The 20893-nt window shown below is 41.8% G+C and overlaps 1 protein-coding gene across 8 annotated transcripts in view; it reads left to right on the plus strand.

Moving 5' to 3' along the window:
• VPS53 (VPS53 subunit of GARP complex) overlaps positions 1–20893 on the plus strand; it is a 143908-nt gene that overhangs the window by 28083 nt on the left and 94932 nt on the right. For 5 of the 8 annotated variants that reach the window (XM_010596477.3, XM_023556245.2, XM_003416805.4 and 2 more), the window contains 3 exons: positions 10344–10430; positions 14683–14798; positions 16785–16904. In XM_010596477.3, the coding sequence (XP_010594779.1) occupies positions 10428–10430; positions 14683–14798; positions 16785–16904 (239 nt within the window). In that variant the 5' untranslated portion in view covers positions 10344–10427. The remainder of the gene's footprint in view (positions 1–10343; positions 10431–14682; positions 14799–16784; positions 16905–20893) is intronic. The other 3 variants (XM_064271508.1, XM_064271509.1, XM_064271507.1) reach the window with 1 other exon arrangement.

Raw genomic sequence — 20893 nt, forward strand, 5'->3', positions numbered from 1 at the left:
ACGTCTGGCTTGTCTCCTAAAGGCAATAAAAGTGAACTCCTTGGTTCACGTTTTCAGGGGATGTGGTTTGCAGAAATCATAAATAAAAGTAACTTACATGGAACAGAGCATTTTAACAAATAAGGTGAGAATTATTCCCTTTGCCTTTTACATTCTTTTGGCTCACAAACTTGGAAAGAAATCTGTGCTTTAAATAAAGCCCTTTTATACTCAAGGTTTCTGAATAGGCTGTGGAGGAATTAGTGTTAACACTGATGGTTCTCATCTGGCATCTGACCACAGCTGCCAGACTCCGAAGGAACCTGGTGTGTTCTAGGCCACAGGGAAGCACGATGCTGTCCATACGGGTCATCTGTGTCTGTGAGATTCCTGGAGCCCCTGCCACTGTTTGGCACCATCGTGGGGAATGGGCTGCATTGTTAACTATTTCTGAGGCTTCTTAAAGCACCTTTGCTCCAGCTAGGAATGCCCTGTTTCCATAGCAACGGTTCTCAGTGGTGCCAGGGTGACCAGTAGTGTCAAAGGAGGGGACTTGGCAGACAGAGGCTACTTAGCCCTGGGTGTCTACCTTCAGTGGATGTCACAAGGGACTCTGTTTAGGGCGCATCAGTTGCAGTAGCTCTCAGCAATGTTTCTGCTCTCTTGAGGATTCCCTTGCTTTCCAAATGATGCTGGCCTTCTTTGCTGATACCTTTCTGTCATTCTATATCGTATAGCTATTTATATTTCTCACACAGATTCCTTACAAGGTCTCTAAAGACATGCCCCCACCTAGTTATCTTTTTTTCCTCAGTATCTAGCATGGTACATAATAGTAGGCACTCACTTTTGATTGAAGGAATGAAGAAAGGATTTAAACTTTTTTTTTTCTTCTGGAAAATGTCTTATTTTCAACGTACCGTCCCCCTGATCCATGAGCCATTCTTCTAGTATGCCTGCAGATATCGAACTTAACCACCTTACTTATAAAGCTCTAAAAGATGGGTCACCTTCGACTCTTAGAGGGATAGTCTCTTCTGGGAGATCTGGGAATAGTATTAATAGCTGTCATTTAGTGAGCCCCTTCTATGACCTGGGTGCTTTGTATACCCAGTCACTTTGAACTGTCATGGTTACAGAAGACAAAATCACACAATTCAAACTGACTTAGGTGAAAGGGGGGATGTTTTGGGGAGACTGCTGTTGTGTCTTCTTTTGAAGGAGGAGTTGAACAGTCAGACGGTGGGAAGAGTAGTGTCACAGTTGGCCTTGTGAAACAGCTGAAGCCAGGACTGCAACAGCGCTCTGTATTTTTCTGTCTGTGGCTCTCTGCGTGTTGGCTTTGTTGTCTCTACCTGCAGGGCAGCCTCCTCCCCTGCTGGGGTAACCTTGCTGCTCTCCAATTCAGTTTCATATCCTGGAGCTCCCACCACCAGAGACAGATGAATGCTCCTTCCCAATTTTAGTTCTGGAAAATTACAGGAAAGCTCTGATTGGTCCAGCTTGAACCTGTTCTCCTTGGTGAGGAGAAGGTGGTTAGAGGAAGATTTCCAAAAGGAGGGAAGAGTACTAAGTGAACAATTCCAAAGACGCTCACTGAAAAACCATGTATTCCTTCCTAATAAAAAGTATTTGAGGTAGGAGATACTATTCCTGTTTTAGAAATGATGAAGCTGCTTCCTAGACATTAAATGGCTTGACAGAATCACACAGTAAGTGGCAAAGCCAAGATTCCAATCCCTGCCTGCTGGTCAGACACCCTTGCATTTTAACTGATACAATACACTGCATTTCCAAACAATAGGAAAGGTACTAACAGACACGTGTCAAGTTGGAAAACAGAAATGATAGCAGAACCGTGGTGGAACCTGATTTTCTTCCCTGTAACCTTGAACATTAACACTTAATTTTTTCTAAGAAGTGTATAAAGCCATGCCAATTCTTCTGAAAACAAACAGCCTTTTTCTCCTTCATGCAGTGGCAGTAGATGGGATCTCAGTTTAAAATCTCCAAAGGCTGCCTGTGGACCCAGAGGATAAAGGTGAAATAATTCTCTGATAGAACATGCTGCAAAATTAGATGCATCCTAAGGGCCAGAAGGGTGTTTATTTCTCAAGCCGTTTTTATTAGACCAGATCCCCTCTAGCCATATAGGTGGCAGTACAGCTCTGCAAAAAAAAGAAAAAAGGACAAAGAAGAAGAAAGCAGTGGAGTCTGTGCCAGGTTCCATGTTGCTTAGCTTCTGCTCACGTGACCGAATGTGGCTTTGGTGGCCTATCGATGGTCTACTTCAGGAGGCAAGGAAAATTAAGAGGGACAGTCACAGTTAATGATACAGATACAAATACAGCTGTAATTGGCTTTGTTGGGTCTCTTAGGCTAGCGCAGTGGGTTGCTTTACAGAATTTTAGTTACTAAGAGGACCACTGCAGAACCTGCTTGTTAATAGCACCCTCTAATGCAGGCTGTAACCATGCAGCAGTGCACAACTCAGAAATTCTGGTAACGGTAGATCGAAGGCAGACATTTTGGGGCAATTAATTCAGTTTTTAATCCACATACAGTTTAGAATGGAAAAGTAGCCACATTTTATTTTAAAGAGTGTCTGGGGACAATGCCAGAATCTTTCTGTCAGCACATTTTCTAATTAGCCAGGTAGCGAAAGTATTTTAGCATTTTTAAAGAATAAAATCTTAACCTTTTGTATGTAGACCTTGTGATTCCTCCAACTACAAAAGCCCCTCTTCATGTTAAATTAATTGGTGGAAGCTAGATATCAGCTATTAGGGTATGCACTGAGAATGGACTGGCATGATGGAGTGAACGCTTCAGAAGAACCTTTTTGACTCTGGAAAATGAATTGTATTAAATTTCCTCAGCTTTAGTACATTATTATAATAAGAAAAAGTATTCCAGCCTGAAAAAAAACCTGACAGACACTTTAACTTTCTTTAAGACTGTAAAATATAAGATGGTATGTGTCTTATTTGTTTGTTAGAAGAAAAAAGTGGTACCTTCACGCAGACAGTTGTGGTAAAATGCCAGATTGAGAGTAAGAGAGAAGTAGGGATAGGGACCCTTGCTCTGAGAAAGGGTTGTGCAGACTTCTTCAGACCTTAAATCTGAGTGTACAGCTTGGTCTTTTTTGCCTGCCTTAGCTGAATGCCATATATTTGGTGGTATTTGGCTATAAGATGATGGATATAATGAGAAGGATTGACACAATAGCCTCAACAAAGGGCTCAGACATACCAAAGTCATGGAGATGGCACAGGAGAGGGCAACTTTTGTTCCGTGATACGTAAGGCCACCATGAGCCAAATGACTCGATGGCAACTAACAACAACAACATAATCACATCAGGATGTCGCTGTAACATGACCTGCAGTATCACAGAAATCTACGCAAGTTGTGCCCAAGAAGGTCAGTCCTTGCTGGTGGTCGATGGCTGGCAGAGACCTCTGTAGCACTTTTTTACACCATGACCAGCATTTTTTAGAAAGCTCCAGTTGGTTTAGGATTTACTGACCCCTTTGTAGTACTTTGGGGATTAGACTCCGTATTAGCCAAATAGGTAACAGTTACAGAAAGTGTGATGCTGTGGTTTTGAGCCACTGCTTATGATTGTGCCTGAAGTCAGGGAAATGGTGGATGTCCACACGCCTCATTTTGAGCAGTATTCTCAGCATTGCTACTCTTCTGAAAAGGCCCCTGTAACATTTTTAATCAGTTGGCAAATATTTGTCAAGTTGCAACTATGCACTATCTTTGTTAAGATGCTGTAGGTAACGTGACTACATAATTTATCATCAGGGCTACTTTTGAGAGTGAGAGAGCTATTAATAATTATACTGAGACAGTAGTCATACATGGGAAAACCAGAATGGATGATTGGCTTTGCTGTAGGGGATACAACAACGCCGTTCATATTCTTGGTCCACACTCTAAAGAATACTTAGGAAAGCATTACTGAAAAAGAAGAACAAAGTGGGAGGCCTCACACTACCTGATTTTAGAACATCTTATACCGCCACAGTAGTCAAAACAGCCTGGTACTGGTACAACAACAGATACATAAACCGCTGGGACAGCATTGAGAACCCAGACATAAATCCATAAGCATATGAGTGGCTGATATTTAACAAAGGCCCAAAGTCAGTTGAATGGAGAAAAGACAGTCTTCTTAACAAATGGTGCTGGCAGAACTGGATATCCATCTGCAAAAAAATGAAACAAGACCCATACCTCACACCATGCACAAAAACTAACTCAAAATGGACCAAAGACCTAAATATAAAACCTAAAATGGTAAAGATCATGGAAAAAAAAAAATAGGGACAATGCTGGGAGCCCTAATACATGGCATAAACAGCATACAAAACATCACTAACAGTGCACCAACACCAGAAGAAAAACTAGATAACTGGGAGCTCCTAAAAATCAAACACCTATGCTCATCCAAAGACTTCACCAAAAGACAAAAAAGATTACCTACAGACTGGGAAAAAGTTTTTAGCTATGACATTTCTGATCCGTGCCTGATCTCTAAAATTTACATAATACTGCAAAAACTCAACTACAAAAAGACAAATAACCCAATTAAAAAATGGGCAAAAGATATGAACAGACACTTCACTAAAGAAGACATTCAGGTAGCTAACAGATGCATGAGGAAATGCTCACGATCATTAGCCATTAGAGAAATACAAACCAAATCTACAATGAGATTCCATCTCACTCCAACGAGCCTGGCATTAATCCAAAAAACACAAAATAATAAATGTTGGAGAGGTTGTGGAGACACTGGAACACTTCTACACTGCTGGTGGGAATGTCAAATGGTACAACCACTTTGGGAATTGATTGGGCACTTCCTTAGAAAGCTAGAAATAGAACTACCATATGATCCAGCAATCCCACTCCTTGGAATATATCCTAGAGAAATAAGAGCCCTTACATGAACAGATATATGCACACCCATGTTCATTGCAGCGCTGTTTACAACAGCAAAAAGATGGAAGCAACCAAGGCGCCCATCAGCGGATGAATGGATAAATAAATTATGATATATTCACACAATGGAATACTATGCATCGGTAAAGAACAGCGATGAATTCTGTGAAACATTTCATAACATAGAGGAATCTGGAAGGCATTATGCTGAGTGAAATTAATCAGTTGTGAAAGGACAAATATTGTTTGAGACCAATATTATAAGAACTCAAGAAATGGTTTAAACAGAGAAGACAATATTCTTTGATGGTTTAGAGGGTGGGGAGGGAGAGAGGGGGAGGGGTATTCACTAATTAGATAGTAGACAAGAACTATTTTAGGGGAAGGGAAAGACAGCACAATACAGGAGAGGTCAGCACAACTGGACTAAACCAAAAGCAAAGAAGTTTCCTGAATAAACCGAATGCTTCAAAGGCCAGAGTAGCAGGGGCTGGGGTCTGGGGACCATGGTTTTAGGGGACATCTAAGTCAATTGGCATAATAAGATCTATTAAGAAAATATTCTGCATCCCACTTTGGACAGTGGCGTCTGTGGCCGTAAATGCTAGCAAGCAGCCATCTAAGATGCATCAATTGGTCTCAACCTACCTGGAGCAAAGGAGAATGAAGAACACCAAAGACACAAGGTAATTATGAGCCCAAGAGACAGAAAGGGCCACATAAACCAGAGACTACATCGTTCTGAGACCAGAAGAACTAGATGGTGCCTGGCTACAACCGATGATTGCCCTGACAGGGAACACAACAGAGAATCAGTGATGGAGCAGGAGAGCAGTGGGATGCAGACCTCAAATTCTCATAAAGAGACCAGACTTAATGGTCTGACTGAGATTAGAAGAACCCTGGAGGCCATGGTCACCAGACCTTCTGTTAGCCCAAGACTGGAACCATTCCCAAAGCCAACTCTTCAGACAGGAATCAGACTGGACTATAAGACAGAAAATGATACTGGTTAAGAATGAGCTTCTTGGCTCAAGTAGACACATGAGGCTGTGTGGGCAGCTTCTGTCTAGAGGGGAGAAGAGAAGGGAGACGGGGGACAGAACCTGGCTGAATGGACACAGGAATACAGGGTGGAGAGAAGGAGTGTGCTGTCTCATTAGGAGTATATAGCAAAGTGTATATAAATTTTTGTATGAGAGACTGACTTGATTTGTAAACTTTTACTTAAAGCACAATAAAAATTAAAAAAAAAAAGAATACTTGAGATCCTGTTGTTGTCATTAGGTGCCATCAAGTCAGTTCTGACTCATAGTGACCTTATGTATAACAGAATGAAACGTTGCCCAGTCCTGTGCCATCCTCACAGTCTTCCTCTGTCTTGTTTTGAGGGTCTTTGTCTACTTTTCTGACCTTCTACTTACCAAGCATGATATCCTTCTCCAGGGATTGGTCCCTCCTGGTAACATTTCCAAAGTAAGTGAGATCACCGTCGCTTCTGAGGAGCATTCTGGCTGTACTTCTTCTAAGACAGATTTGTCCGTTCTTCTGGCGTACTCAGTACTCTTCCCCAATACCACAGTTCAAAGGCATCAGTTCTCCTTTGTCCTTCCTTACTCATTGTCCAGCTTTTGCATGCATATGAGGTGACGGAAAATACCATGACTTGTGTCAGGTGCACCTTAGTCCTCAAAGTGACATCTTTGCTTTTTAACACTTGAAAGAAGTCTTTTGTAGCACATTTGTCCAATGCGATGTTTTGTTTGATTTATTGACCGCTGCTTCCATGGGCATTGATTGTGGATGCAAGTAAAATGAAATCTTTGACAACTTTAATATTTTCTCTGTTTACTGCAGTGTTGCTTATTGGTCCAGGCGTGAAGATTTTCGTTTACTTTATGTTGAGGTGTAATCCATACTGAAGACTGTAGACTCTGATCCTCATCAGCAAGTGCTTCAAGTCTTCTTCACTCTGAGCAAGCAAAGTTGTGTCATCTGCATAGCGCAGGCTGTTAACGAGTCTTCTTCCAGTCCTGATGCTGAGTTCCTCTTCATACAGTTCGGTTTCTCAGATTATTTGCTCAGCATACTGATTGAATAAATACAGTGAAAGGATACAAGCCTGTTAAAGGGCTAATACACACGAAACAATGCAGGAAGATTATTTTAAAAGCTTTTCTCTTCTGTAATTATCTCATTGTCTCACCTCCCTCTCTCAGATCAGTTTCTCCGCTTCTGGTTGTCATTTCCACGATGGACATGTTCAAGAATCTCTCAACATTAAGAATCCCTTCCTTGACCCCACCTGTTGCCTGGTTTTTTTTTTTTTTTTTTCTGGTTTATCGTAGGAAAAACTTCTTGAAAGATCAGTCTATACTGTGGTAGCAAACTTTCTCTTAAGGGCCAGATAGTAAATATTTTAGACTTTCCAGGCCATAAGTTCTGTTGCAGCCACTCATCTCTGTCATTGTATGGTGAAAACAGCCATAGGTAGTACATAAATGAATGAGTGTGGCCATGTTCCAAGAAAATGGCTATTTACAAAAACGGGGGGCAGACCGGATTTGCCATTGTTTGCATCCTTGCTCCATATCACTGTCTCCATCATCTCATCACTGTCCGTTTTCAGCCCCTCGATTCCACTGGACCTACTCTTGCCAAGGTCATTAGGGACTTCCTTGTTGTCAAATTCTCTGTCCTAATCTTACGTGAATTTTCAATAACATAAGACATGGTTGCAATTTTTCTCCTCCTTCAAACACTTTCGTTTGGCTTCCCTGACACCACAGTCCTGGTTTTCCTCTCATGTTGCTGGTAGTTTTCTCCTGCATCTGTGCTCCCTCATCCTTTTCTCTAGACTTCTGAACACTGGGATCCCGAAGGCTTAGTTTTGGGCTATCTATTCTTTTCTTCTCTGTCTATACTCTCTCTCTAGGTAACATCTTCCTCCCCTGTGGATTTAAATATTGTCAATAAACCAATGACTTCTAGATTTAAATCTCTATTCCTCACTTCTCTTCTAAGCTCCAGACTCCTATGTCCAATTTAATATCTCTGCTTGATATCAGATAGGCTGTGCACCCATAACACATTGAAAACGAAACTCTTGATTTCCAATCCTCCTCCCCTGTCCCTCTACCACCCACGGCAAGGAGCTCCAGAATAAGAAAGGAATCCTGGTATTCAAAGAGGTAGACAGCCTGGAAAACTCTAGAAGGAGAGGGAGATACAATCCGTTCCTCTAACAAGGAAAGAATTTCTGGCAGAAGAAGCCAACTTAAGTTGCTTTTTGGAATTTTTTTTTTTTTTTTTTTTGAGTAAAAAGGAAAAATTAGTTCACAGTCTAAAGGTAGTTCTTACTTTAGGTATAGCTGAATGCAGAAGTTCAGATAATTCTGTCAGAATTTTGTCATTCTTCATCTGCGTTTGCTCTTCTCTGTTAGGACATTCTTCTTAGGGAGGCTTGAAGAACGTGGAGATACAGATGGCCACAGACAGCTCTAGAGTTACATTGGCCTTAACATTATATTTATAAAAGACTTCGAGTCCCTGGGTGGTGCAAACGGTTAACACTTGGCTGCTAACGGAAAGGTTGGAGGTTTTGATCCACACAGAGGCATCTCGGAAGAAAGCCCTGGCAATCCACTTTTGAAAAAAGATCAGCCATTGAAAACCCTATAGAGCACAGTTCTACTCTGACTTACACAGTGTCGCCATGAGTCAGAATTGACTTGATGGCAACTGGCCCGTTTAGAACAAAACCCCAAACTAAACCCATTGCTGTCAAGTTGATTCTGACTCATAGCGACCCTGTGGGACAGAATAGGACTGCTCCATAGGGGTTCCAAGGCTGTAAATCTTTACGCAAGCACACTGCTACATCTTTGTCCCGTGGAGTGGCTGGTGGGTTCGAACCACTGACCTTTCAGTTAGCAGCTGAGTGCTTAACCACTGCACCCCCAGGGCTCCTTCATTTAGGACAAGCCACTCTTAAATCCAAAGTAAATAAAGTGCTTTGACTGAAACAACCGTGAGTTCTTCTCTCTGTCTGCTGTATCTTGTATAAGTGCATGTGTTCAGGGTCACTGTGAATGGGAATCGACTCGACAGCAACGCATCTGGTTTTTCTGGTTTTGGTTCTGTGTGTGGCTTTATGCCCTCACAGCTCCCTCATTGTTTCTCCCCCCACTCACAGAAGGTACTGTGGGTTGTAATACTTCTAATGTGTAGCATCCATCTTTGCAGGTTTTTATCTCAGTGGAAACATTTGGCTCACCATGAGCTTTAAGCATCCCTTTCGAACTTCATTTCATTGAATGGGATACTTGAAACGTATTTAAGGTTTGCCACAATTCTGGAGTACCCATGCACAGTCCTGAATTTTTTGGAAGGCACAATCATCTGTGCCTTCCAAAAATACAGAGCTTCCCTCCGGCTTAGAGCCACCTCTGTCTCTTCATAGACTGACAGTCATTGCACGTGCACACGTGCACACGTGCGCACACACACACACACAGATGTGCATGTCTTGCTTATTTGTCGTTAATAAGGTGTAGCAATCACTGAGATAGAGGAAAATGGTTTCATTTTCAAATTAAAATTTAATGATGCAGATTGCTAAGAATCTTGAGTATTTGTATCCAAATGCTGGACTCTAGCTGTGTCACTACTTTATATAGTAAAATTGTCAACGTAAGTACAGTGACTCTAGAGAGCTCTATGAAGAACACCAAAGACACAAGGTAATTATGACCCCAAGAGACAGAAAGGGCCACATAAACCAGAGACTACATCAGTCTGAGACCAGAACTAGATGGTGCCCAGCTACAACCAATGACTATCCTGACAGGAAACACAACAGAGAACCCCTGAGAGAACAGGAGAGCAGTGGGATGCAGACCTCAAATTCTCTTAAAAAGACCAGACTTAATGGTCTGACTGAGACTAGAAGAACCATGGAGGTCATGGTCCCCAGATCTTCTGTTAGCCCAAGACTGGAACCATTCCCAAAGCCAGCTCTTCAGACGGATTGGACTGGACTATGGGATAGAAGATGATCCTGGTGAGGAGTGAGTTTCTTCGATTGAGTAGACACACGAGGCTGTGTGGGCAGCTCCTGTCTGGAGGGGTGATGAGAGGGCAGAGGGGGGCAGAAGCTGGCTGAATGGTCACAAAAATAGAGAGCGGAGAAAAGGAGTGTGCTGTCTCATTGGGGGAGAGCAACTAGGAGCATATAGCAACTAGGAGTATATAGTATATATAAATTTGACTTGATTTGTAAACTTTCAGTTAAAGCACAAAAAAAAAAAAGCTCTATGATAATTTTCTTTCGAGCCTGGAATTGATTATAGTATAATGACTGGTACTGTTTTGCACTGCTTCTTGTTTTTCACTGACTTCTCTTACTCTAGGCACTTGAAGAGGCCCAGAAAGCGATTCAACAACTCTTCGGCAAAATCAAAGATATCAAAGACAAAGCAGAAAAATCAGAGCAAATGGTGAGTTGAGGTTTCTGACTTTTTTGCCCCAGAAGAGGAAGCTTGCCTCTCATCCAGTCATACTGATGAATGGGCTTTTTCTCCCACTTCCTGTCAACCACAGCCTTCCCACATCTCGGTAGCGAGCCTCTGGTGAATGCATTCCGCATCAGCTCGAGAGCAGTTACTAGACACGCAGTGACTCACCATCCCCCGCTGCCCTACATTTGCAGCCCTGTGTTTAAATAGGAAAAGTTTCCTGTTTCTCCTTTTCCAAAAATAGTTTCCTAGTCATTTTGGATTCCTTTCTTTAGCTTTTGTTTGTATCATGCGTTTCTCAATTGAGATTTACGCTCCGTAACTTGGTATCACATCAAAACTGGTATCGGATCTGGGAGGTGGTACGTATCCTGCCCGTGATACATGCTTATGGTTTTGATTAAGCTCTCCAGCTCCACCCTCAGAAGACCCCTCTGCTGACCAAGGATTTAGCATCCACCCCCTCCTGCTCTGTGGCAGCCAGTGTGAAGTGCTAGACATTGGATCCCGGATTCAAATTCTGACTAAGTAACGTAACGTCTCTGAATTCCAGTTTCATCAACTGTAAAAGGAAGATAATGATGTCTCCCTCACAGGGAGCACCGAGCATAGTATTAGGTTTGTGTTAGTTGCTCGATGAGTGGAAGTCATTACCATTATTATTAATGTCAGTATTTTTTTTCCTACTTTTTTTGGTAACAAAAACTCCCAAATGCTTATGGGCTGCTCTGCCTACATTTTATAATCCACTCTAGGAACAAATCTGAGATCACATTATCATGTATCCTTCAGTTCTCTTCGTTAGCCCTTTGGCAAGGCTATAGAGCATGGAATGAGGGGGCCAGACCTTTAGCAGACCATTTCCACTTTGCGTTTGGGAGGGGGACAGTTTGAAAGGCATGACCTCCAAAAGTCAGTCTGCCTAGGTTCAGATTCCAGCCCTTCTACTTGCTAACTGGGTGACCTTGAGCAAGTTATTTAACCCCTCTGTTACTCAGTTTCCTCACTGTAGAATGGAGGTAACAGCCATATCTACATCATGGAGTTGTGAGAATTAGACGAGATCGTTCACGGCACACTTCTGCACCAAAGAAGTATTAGTGGTTGCTGTTTTTCTCGTTAATTCTTCCCACTCCCAGGCAGGCGGTGTTCCGGTCTGTAACTAACCAAGGGGCCAAAGAAAGAGAACTCTTTCATCAAAGGAATAAAAATCAACATATGTGCGTCACCCCAGAGTCAAATACCATTGAGAGGAGCTTGAAAGTGATCAGAGAGGTATTTGGATTTGTGCTGTCTTTCCCCAAGGGTGCGCTGCACTCAGCACCATCCTGGAGACTGTTGAAGTGTGATTATCAGGTGACACTCGCAGATGTGACTTTTGCTAGAGCTTTTTGTACTCAGATTTCTTACTCATCAATATCCTGTGGTTCTAACTTGCTGTCTGGACCATTACGCACCCCGTTCCAGCGAGCCTGGGATACAGTGCCTTAGTCTGAGCACGCTGCTCCTAAAGTTATTAGATGTCGTATTTTAAAGCAGTTTGCTTTCCTGGACAGTGCTAAAGGGAAGATGAGGTGGAAGTGAGGACAGAATGGGTATCTGTTTAGTTCTTGTAATGTGCCAAGCACTATGGTAATCCCTTTATACAAGCAATCTAACTTAACCTTATGAACTAGGTGTTATTATCATTCTTTTTTTTATGATTACCCATTTTATAGATGAGGAAACTGAGACTCACATAGGCTAAGCAGCTTGATCTGGGACACAGAGTTGGTAAGTGGCAGAACTGGAGTCAGCCCCAGGTCTGTCTGACTCCAAACCTACCATATCATGCTCTGTCCTTTTTTGGCTGCCCAAAAATTAAGGTAGATTAACTACGGGTGTTCTGTTTTGCAAGGAGCCTTGGTGGCACAGTGGTTAAGTGCTCGGCTGCTAACCAAAAAGTTGACAGTTCAAACCCACCAGCTACTCCACGGGAGAAAGATGTGGCAATCTGCCTCTGTAAAGATTATAGCCTTGGAAACACTTCGGGCAAGTTCTCTAGGTTCCCGTAGGGTCACTATGAGTTGGAATTGAGTTGACAGCAGTGGGTTATGGGATTCTGTTTTGCAGGATGTTCTCTTGTGAATTTGACCTGAGCACCCTTCGTGAGACCAACCATGAAGGATTTTGTTTCGGGAATAACAAGTGGTTCAGTTTGTCCAGAGAGGCATAGGGCATGTGATAAGGAGTAATGGGAGATACTGGGAACAAGGAGACCAGTCAGCTCTGGTATGAAGTGGTGAGCACCTGCACAAGGAGCAGGAAGGAAAGGACCAATGTCTGAGATGAGGCAAAGGAAGAATACACGGGATTTTAACGATTGACCGTGAATGGATTGAGAAGAATCAGAGATGACTGTGTCTTTTGCCACAGTGGTTAAAGACTCCTGATGTTCGGACTGAAGCTAAGGAACCCAGAAAGAGGCACAAGGACCTTCTTGTAGGAAAGAGAATGATGATTTCAGTGTTGAAAGTGAGTGATCAGATTATAGGGCTAAACTCTTATATCTAATTTGTTATAATACTCCTCGTCTTTTATTCCCCACAGTTAAATATTCAGTAAAGGGGTGGCGAGCTCTTAACTTTTTTTTGTTGTTACAATGGGAGTAGAGGTAGTTTGATGGCCCGAGGGTTATGGGTGGAAGGCAGGCTTGATGGGGAAGCCCCTTGAAAGAAGCTTTTTATTGCTGAGATCCAGGTCAGTCTTGCAGGTTTGTGGGTGTGGAATTGAGCTGTGCAGTCACAATCTTCACTTTTTGAGTTTACCCAGTGTGATCAAACTCTAAAAAATCAGGCCGCGGGAACCTTCCTTTTCTAACGGAAGATATATCTATCCAGTGAGTAGAATGTGTGTGCCTGGTATTTAGGATGCGCCCTTCCAGGCATCGGACAACCTGGGAAACCAAACCACTGTTCAGAAAGTTTCTTGGTCATCATGGACTCAGACAGTTTAGTGGAATGTTTCTCCTAGCTTATAGTAAAGTTGGGAAATTTTTCCCACTTCACTATTTTATTTATTGTTTGTTTGTTATATTGTGATACAATATATATAACAAATTTTTACCATTTCAACCATTTTTACATGTGTAATTCAGTAACATTAATTGCATTCACCGTATTTTACAACCATCAACACTGTCCATTTCTGAACTTTTTCATCACCTTTAACAGAAGCTCAGTGCGTCTTAAACAATAACTCCCTCTTTCCTCCCAGCCCCCACCCCTGGTAACTTGTAGTAAAGTTTGGTCTGTATGTATTTGCCTGTTCTAGATATTTAATATTAGTGGGATCGTATAATATTTATCTTTTTTGTGTCTGGCTCATTTCACTTAGCATAACATTTTCAAGGTTCACCCATGTTGTAGCATGTATAGAACTTCATTCCTTTTTATGGCTGAACAGCATTCCATTACCATTTTTTGTTTATCTGTTCATCTGTCAGTGGCCACTTGGGTTGTCTCTGCCTTTTAGCTCTTGTGAATAATGCTGCAATGAAGACTGGTGTACAAGTATCTGAGTTCCTGCTTTCAGTTCTTTTGGGTATATACCCAGGAGTGGAATTGCCAGGTCCTACTTCACTAATATTCCCAGATACCCGAGTTCCTCTCTACTGTCAGAATTATTTTCCTCAGATCGGCTTTTTGATCCCTGCAGATTGCTCCTCTCCTCTCAGGACACTACTTGTTAATTTTTGCTATACTGGTTACATTTTAATCTTCTGGAGATTTGAAAGTCTTTGCTGGAGACCTGGATGATAAATCCTAGTCTCATTAATAAAGACCATCTCAATAGAAATTGCTGACTAATACTGTCTATTTTGTACCAAGTTTTCTAGCTCCAGTTTTAGAAGGCATACTATTCTGACCTTGTTCAAAAGACATTGCCCTGTACTTGGGTCCTGTAGTCTACATACTGTGATATTTAATGGCTGTTCAGATCACTCTCTTTGGGGGCAAAAAATAAAGTTCTTTTCATTCTCACAACTGAGGATTTTATAACTCTGGGTAAAGTGTTTTGAAGAAATACCAAATTGAATTTACATGGACTGGTTGGAAATTATTTTGATTTTGTGCCAGCCTGGGGGATTTATTCTTGTTTCACTTGCATTATTTTCTTATGGCACTGCTTGCAGATGGTTTCACACCATTCTTACCTTCCCCTTTTTTCTCCTGTGGTTTTTTCACTATTTTAGGTTAAAGAAATCACCCGCGATATTAAGCAGTTAGACCATGCCAAACGCCATCTGACCACTTCAATCACAACGCTGAACCACCTGCACATGTTGGCAGGTGGCGTCGATTCCCTCGAGTAAGCAGTGTAAACTTTCTCTGTTTGGTCCCAGGAAGTGTGTCACATAAGGAAAATGGCATTGTGGATTTATTTGCTTCTCAACCAGGAAAGTCTTGCCATCCTGCCCCACTTTCGGCCAATCTGCCTGAAGAGTTCAGTCACCATTTTTACTTCTGCCCTGTGGTGTTCAAACCCATAACAAAGACCTGAATCTTTGAAGTAAGGTGAAACTGAGTCTAAAGGGGACCTAAAAAAGTGTATGGGGGATAACTCCAAGGGTATGGGTAATTTATATGTGGTAGATTTTTTTTTTTTTAGATCGATCCCGTTAAGGCAGACAGGGTGGTTCAGGCCATAATCACTCCCCACAGGCTCTGTATGTATTGGGCAGAGTTACACTGTCATTGAATGTACCATATGGAAACAGATCTTTGATTTATCATTCAACCAACTTTTTCAAAGACAGTAGCTTCCTTTTTAACTTGTAGAGGAAGTGTAGTGAATGATACATGGGAACATTGGAAATGGTGTTAAGAGGACAAGGTAGTTCCTTATCACAAAGAAGCAATCCAAAGCCTGACACTGCAGTACACTTCTGTGGGCTGTCTCAAGCTGAGAATTCCCTGTGTGCCCCAGCCTCACTGTAACGCCGTGTGTGGACAGAGCAAGAGCATCTTCACAGAGATTAGATACACATCCAAAGCCTGGTGGGGGGAGAGCCTTGAAGGAAAGAGGAGGTGTGGCCAGACTCATTCCTGATCTCTCCCTGGCCTAGCCTGAGCCTCAGGGGATCCCTGGTCCAGTCTTCTGGGACTACTGACCAGTGAGATCAGCAGGCCAGTGGGAGACTGGAAGGGCAGTTTCCTTTGACCCTTCCCCCAGGTGCTTAGTTCTTTCACCAAACGGTAACACCAGGCAGTGGATGGAACAGAACACTTTGGCTTGAACTTGATCCTGTCTTTTTCAGTGCCTCTTAAGGGAAGTCATAAATTATGCATTTACTTTAAAAGCCCAACCCTAATGAAAAGTTTAGATCGAATAGTTTGTACTTCCTTGCTGCGTGCAACTATTGATTTTATCAGCATCCTTTTATTTAAGCTTTATTAACCTTAACCCACTGCCGTCAAGTCAGTTCTGACTCATAGGGACCCTATAGGACAGAGTAGAACTGCCCCGTAGGGTTTCCAAGGAGCGCCTGGTGATTTGAACTGCTGACCTTTTGGTTAGCAGCCCTAGCTCTTAACCACTACGCCACTTCATTAACCTTAGCAGTTGGGAAAACAGACCTCTCTGACCACGAGTTGCATAACCTACAGATCTGGGTTAACTATAAATGTGTAGAAATGCCCTTTGCTGTGCTCTGGGAAAATTGTTCGATCTGACTATGATCTTCAGATAGTAACATCCCTATCCCTGTTCTCTGTCAGAAGCCTACAGATTTTGTATTATTGTTGTGTGTGCGGTCAAGTCAGTTCCGACTCACAATGACCCTAAATGACAGAGTAGAGCTGTCCCATAAGGTTTCCTAGATGGCAATCTTTATGAAAGCAAATTCCCAAATGTTTTCTCTCATGGAGCAGCTGGTGAGTTTGAACTGCCAACTTTTTGGTTAGCAGCCAAGCGCTTAACCATTTCACCATCAGCGCATCCAGTTCTGTATGACCCAACCCAAATGCGAAACCCCTTGTCTTTCTAGATTCCCCTCCCCACCCATTTAGAATCCACCACTATCTCATTCTTTTGAATCCCCCATAGCACATAACTTGTATTAAGAGTTTAGTTTATCCTTAGTATTAGATGTGTACTTGACTATCTGCCTTACTAAACAACGTCACCTTCAGGATTTGGACCCTGTCTGTCTTTTTCCTACCCCAGTGCCCAACACCATACATATTCAGTGCTCAGTGTATGCTTAGTAAGTTGAGCGGGTGTCTGTTTCAGAGCTCAGAGTGTTCTGTGTCCTTAGCACTTTCCTAGAGTTTTTAACTCCTTGTTTCCTTGCAGGGCTATGACCAGGCGAAGACAATACGGAGAAGTTGCTAATCTCCTTCAGGGTGTGATGAACGTTCTGGAGCACTTCCACAAATATATGGGAATTCCACAGATTCGGCAGCTTTCTGAAAGGTAAAATGTCATTGGAGAAAACGATTTTCCCATAAGAAAATATGGTGTTAGGAAGTGCTTCAACACCGAACTCAGTATATTCATTATAGAATCTTAACACAGGGAGAAAGGTTAAATGTTATCTGATGTAACTCAGTCTGATGCACATGTGCCCTCTTCCATACCCCTTACCAACACTACCTATGTCTTCAGTGTGTCTATGGTTAGTTTTCTGGCATCGCTGGAATGGCAGCCGGTGAGTTGTACATGTGGAAACTGTTCCAGTTACCTGTTTTGCATAAAAACCACCATAAAACTTAATGACTTAAAACAACAATTATTTTGCTCAAGTAATTTGGCCGGGCTCAGGAGAACAGCTAGCCTCTGCTCCATGCTGGGGTGGCTCAAGAGGGACTGGAGGGTCCATTTTCGAGATGGCTCGCTCTCACAGCTGCTGGCAAGTTAGTGTTCACTGTCAGCTGGAAGCTTGCTAGGGGTGTGAGCTGGGATCCTTGGTCATTCTCCATGGGCTGCCTGGGCTTCCTCATGGTGAGGGAGCTCGGTTCCAAGAATGATCATCTCAGGAGAACCAGGCCTTGAAAGCCACATAGTGTCACTGCTGCTGTAGTCACAAGGGTGCCAAGATTGAAGAGGAGGGAACATGGAGCCTCCCACCCCGCAATGGGAGGAATGTCAAAGTCACATTGGTAAACAGAGGATGTGGAATGGGAGATATTGTTGTGGCAATCTTTGAAAAATACAGTCTGCTATAAGGACTTTATATGTGGCAAAATGATGACTTGCCCTCTCTAACCTTAAAAAACCTTGTTACGTACGTTTAAATTTTAATAGCCACTGCCCATTTGCCCTCCAAAAAGATTTATAGTGTCATCTGCATAGTATTCTAATCCCTAATTCCCCATATCCACAACACTTGATATCATCACATTTTTTTTTCATTTTTATCAATCTAATGGATTGTTAAAGTGGTATCTAGTTGCTTTAATTTTCGTTTCCTCTAACTGGTGACATTAGTGGCTTTTTCATTTGATTATTGACCTTTTGTATTTCCCCTGTAAGTGCCTGTTCATACCTTTTGCCTATTTGTCTGTTGAGTTCTTTTTTTCTTTCTTACTGATTTGCAGGAGTTCTCTATTAATCTATTAAAGGGTATTAATCCTTTATCAGAGCTGATAAAACTTGCCGTAAAACCATCTGCATGTGGTGCCTATTTCTGAGAGATCTTTGACGATCCTTTCAGTTTCTTCTGTAGTAATGTGTCTCTCCAGGTTTTCTATTCCTTTTGAGGCAGTTTGGGAGTTTATATATTTTTAAAAAATCATCCATGTTGTCTAGGTTTTCAAATATATTGGTATGGAGTTGTATGTGCCCCCCCCCTTATAATTTTAAAATCTTATCTGTAGCTGTAGTTTTATTCCTGTTTTTATTCTAATGTTATTTATTTATGTTCTCTTGCAATCTCAATTAGATTTGACGAAAGGTGGTTAGATTTATTGGTATTCTCAAAGATTGACCAACTGTATGTGACTATTGTTTTCTCTTTCATTAATTTCTGCTTCTATCTTAATTAATTCCTTCCTTCTGTTTTCTTTAGGTTAATTTTAGTATTTTCCCTCAGGCATCTTAATTTGAAAATTTAGCTTATTTTCTTTTCAATCATTTCAGTTCATTGAATACTATAAATTTTCTACTTAATAAAGCTTTGTCTCTATTCTAATGATTTTGAAATTTAGTCCTTTTAAGTCTGTGCATCTCTAAATAGTTTATTATTCTTGTTTTTTTTAACCTAAGGATTTTCTTAAGTTTTGTTTTTTTGAATTTCTGTGTGTTCTTATTATTTTTGGCCATATCTTTATTGTTGATTTCTAATTTTATTGTGCTATGATGGGTGACTGGGGCCCTGGTGGTGCAGTGGTTAAGAGCTCGTCTGCTAACCAAAAGGTTGGCGGTTAGAATCCACCAGCCGCTCCTTGGAAACCCTATGGAGCAGTTTATTTTCTGTCCTGTAGAGTCCCTGTGAGTCACGAGTCAATGATAACACATTTGTAATGGATGACTATGGCCTATGTGATTCTGCTTTTTGGCATTTAAATTTCCTTTGTGGTCTAATTCTATACATCACTATAGGTTAAAATGTTAATTGTTATATTTAAACCCTTAATAGCCTTTTTTAAAATTTCTTCTTTACTTTATTTTATTATAATTTTTATTGTGCTTTAAGTGAAAGTTTACAAATCAAGTCAGTCTTTCACACAAAAACCCATTTTCACCTTGCTACACACTCCCAATAACTCTCCCCACTAATAAGAAAAGCCCACTTTCTCCCTCCACTCTCTCTTTTCGTGTCCCTTTTGCCAGCTTCTAACCCCCTGCACCCTCTCATCTCCCCTCCAGGCAGGAGATGCCAATCTAGTCTCAAGTATCCACCTGATCCAAGAAGCTCACTCCTCACCAGCATCCCTCTCCAACCCATTGTCCAGTCCAATCCATGTCTGAAGAGTTGGCTTCGGGAAAGGTTCCTGTCCTGGGCCAACAGAAGGTCTGGGGGCCATGACCACTGGGGTCCTTCTAGTCTCAGTCAGACCATTAAGTCTGGTCTTATGAGAATTTGGGGTCTGCATCCCACTGTTCTCCTGCTCCCTCAGGGGTTCTCTGTTGTGTTCCCTGTCAGGGCAGTCATCGGTTGTAGCCGGGCACCATTTAGTTCTTCTGGTCTCAGGCTGATGTAGTCTCTGGTTCGTGTCGCCTTTTCTGTCTCTTGGGCTCGTAATCGCCTTGTGTCCTTGGTGTTCTTCATTCTCCTTTGATCCAGGAGGGTTGAGACCAACTGATGCATCTGAGATGGCTGCTTGCTAGCGTTTAAGACCCCAGACGCCACTCTTCAAAGTAGGATGCAGAATGTTTTGTTAATAGATTTTATTATGCCAATTGACTTAGATGTCCCCTGAAACTATGGTCCCCAAACCCCTGCCCCTGCTACTCTGGCCTTCGAAGTGTTCAGTTTATTCAGGAAACTTCTTTGCTTTTGGTTTAGTCCAATTGTGCTGACCTCCCCTGTATTGTGTGCTGTCTTTCCCTTCACCTAAAGTAGTTCTTATCTACTATCTAATTAGTGAATACCCCTCCCCTGCCCCCCTCCCTCCCCCGTCTCGTAACCACAAAAAAATCTTTTCTTCTCAGTTTAAACTATTTCTCTAGTTCTTATAATAGTGGTCTTATACAATATTTGTCGTTTTGCAACTGACTAATTTCACTCAGCATAATGCCTTCCAGGTTCCTCTGTGTTATGAAATGTTTCACAGATTCCTCACTGTTCTTTATCCATGCATAGTATTCCATTGTGTGAATATACCATAATTTATCCATTCATCCGTTGATGGGCACCTTGATTGCGTTCATGTTTTTGCTGTTGTAAACAGTGCTGCAATGAACATGGGTGTGCATATATCTGTTCTTGTAAAGGCTCTTATTTCTCTAGGATATAGTCCAAGGAGCAGGATTGCTGGATCGTATGGTAGTTCTATTTCCAACTTTTTAAGGAAGCGCCAAATCGATTTCCAAAGTGGTTGTACCATTTGACATTCCCACCAGCAGTGTAGAAGTGTTCCAATCTCTCCACAGCCTCTCCAACATTTATTATTTTGTGTTTTTTGGATTAATGCCAGCCTTGTTGGAGTGAGATGGAATCTCATTGCAGTTTTGATTTGCATTTCTCTAATGGCTAATGATCATGAACATTTCCTCATATATCTGTTAGCTACCTGAATGTCTTCTTTAGTGAAGTGTCTATTCATATCTTTTGCCCATTTTTTAATTGGGTTATTTGTCTTTCTGCAGTTGAGTTTTTGCAGTATGATGTAGATTTTAGAGATCAGGTGCTGGCCAGAAATGTCATAGCTAAAAACTTTTTCCCAGTCTATATAGGTAGTCTTTTTATTCTTTTGGTGAAGTCTTTGGATGAGCATAAGCGTTTGATTTTTAGGAGCTCC

This window comes from Loxodonta africana, chromosome 18, assembly GCF_030014295.1.
Source record: "Loxodonta africana isolate mLoxAfr1 chromosome 18, mLoxAfr1.hap2, whole genome shotgun sequence".
NCBI classification, from domain to species: Eukaryota; Metazoa; Chordata; class Mammalia; order Proboscidea; family Elephantidae; genus Loxodonta; species Loxodonta africana.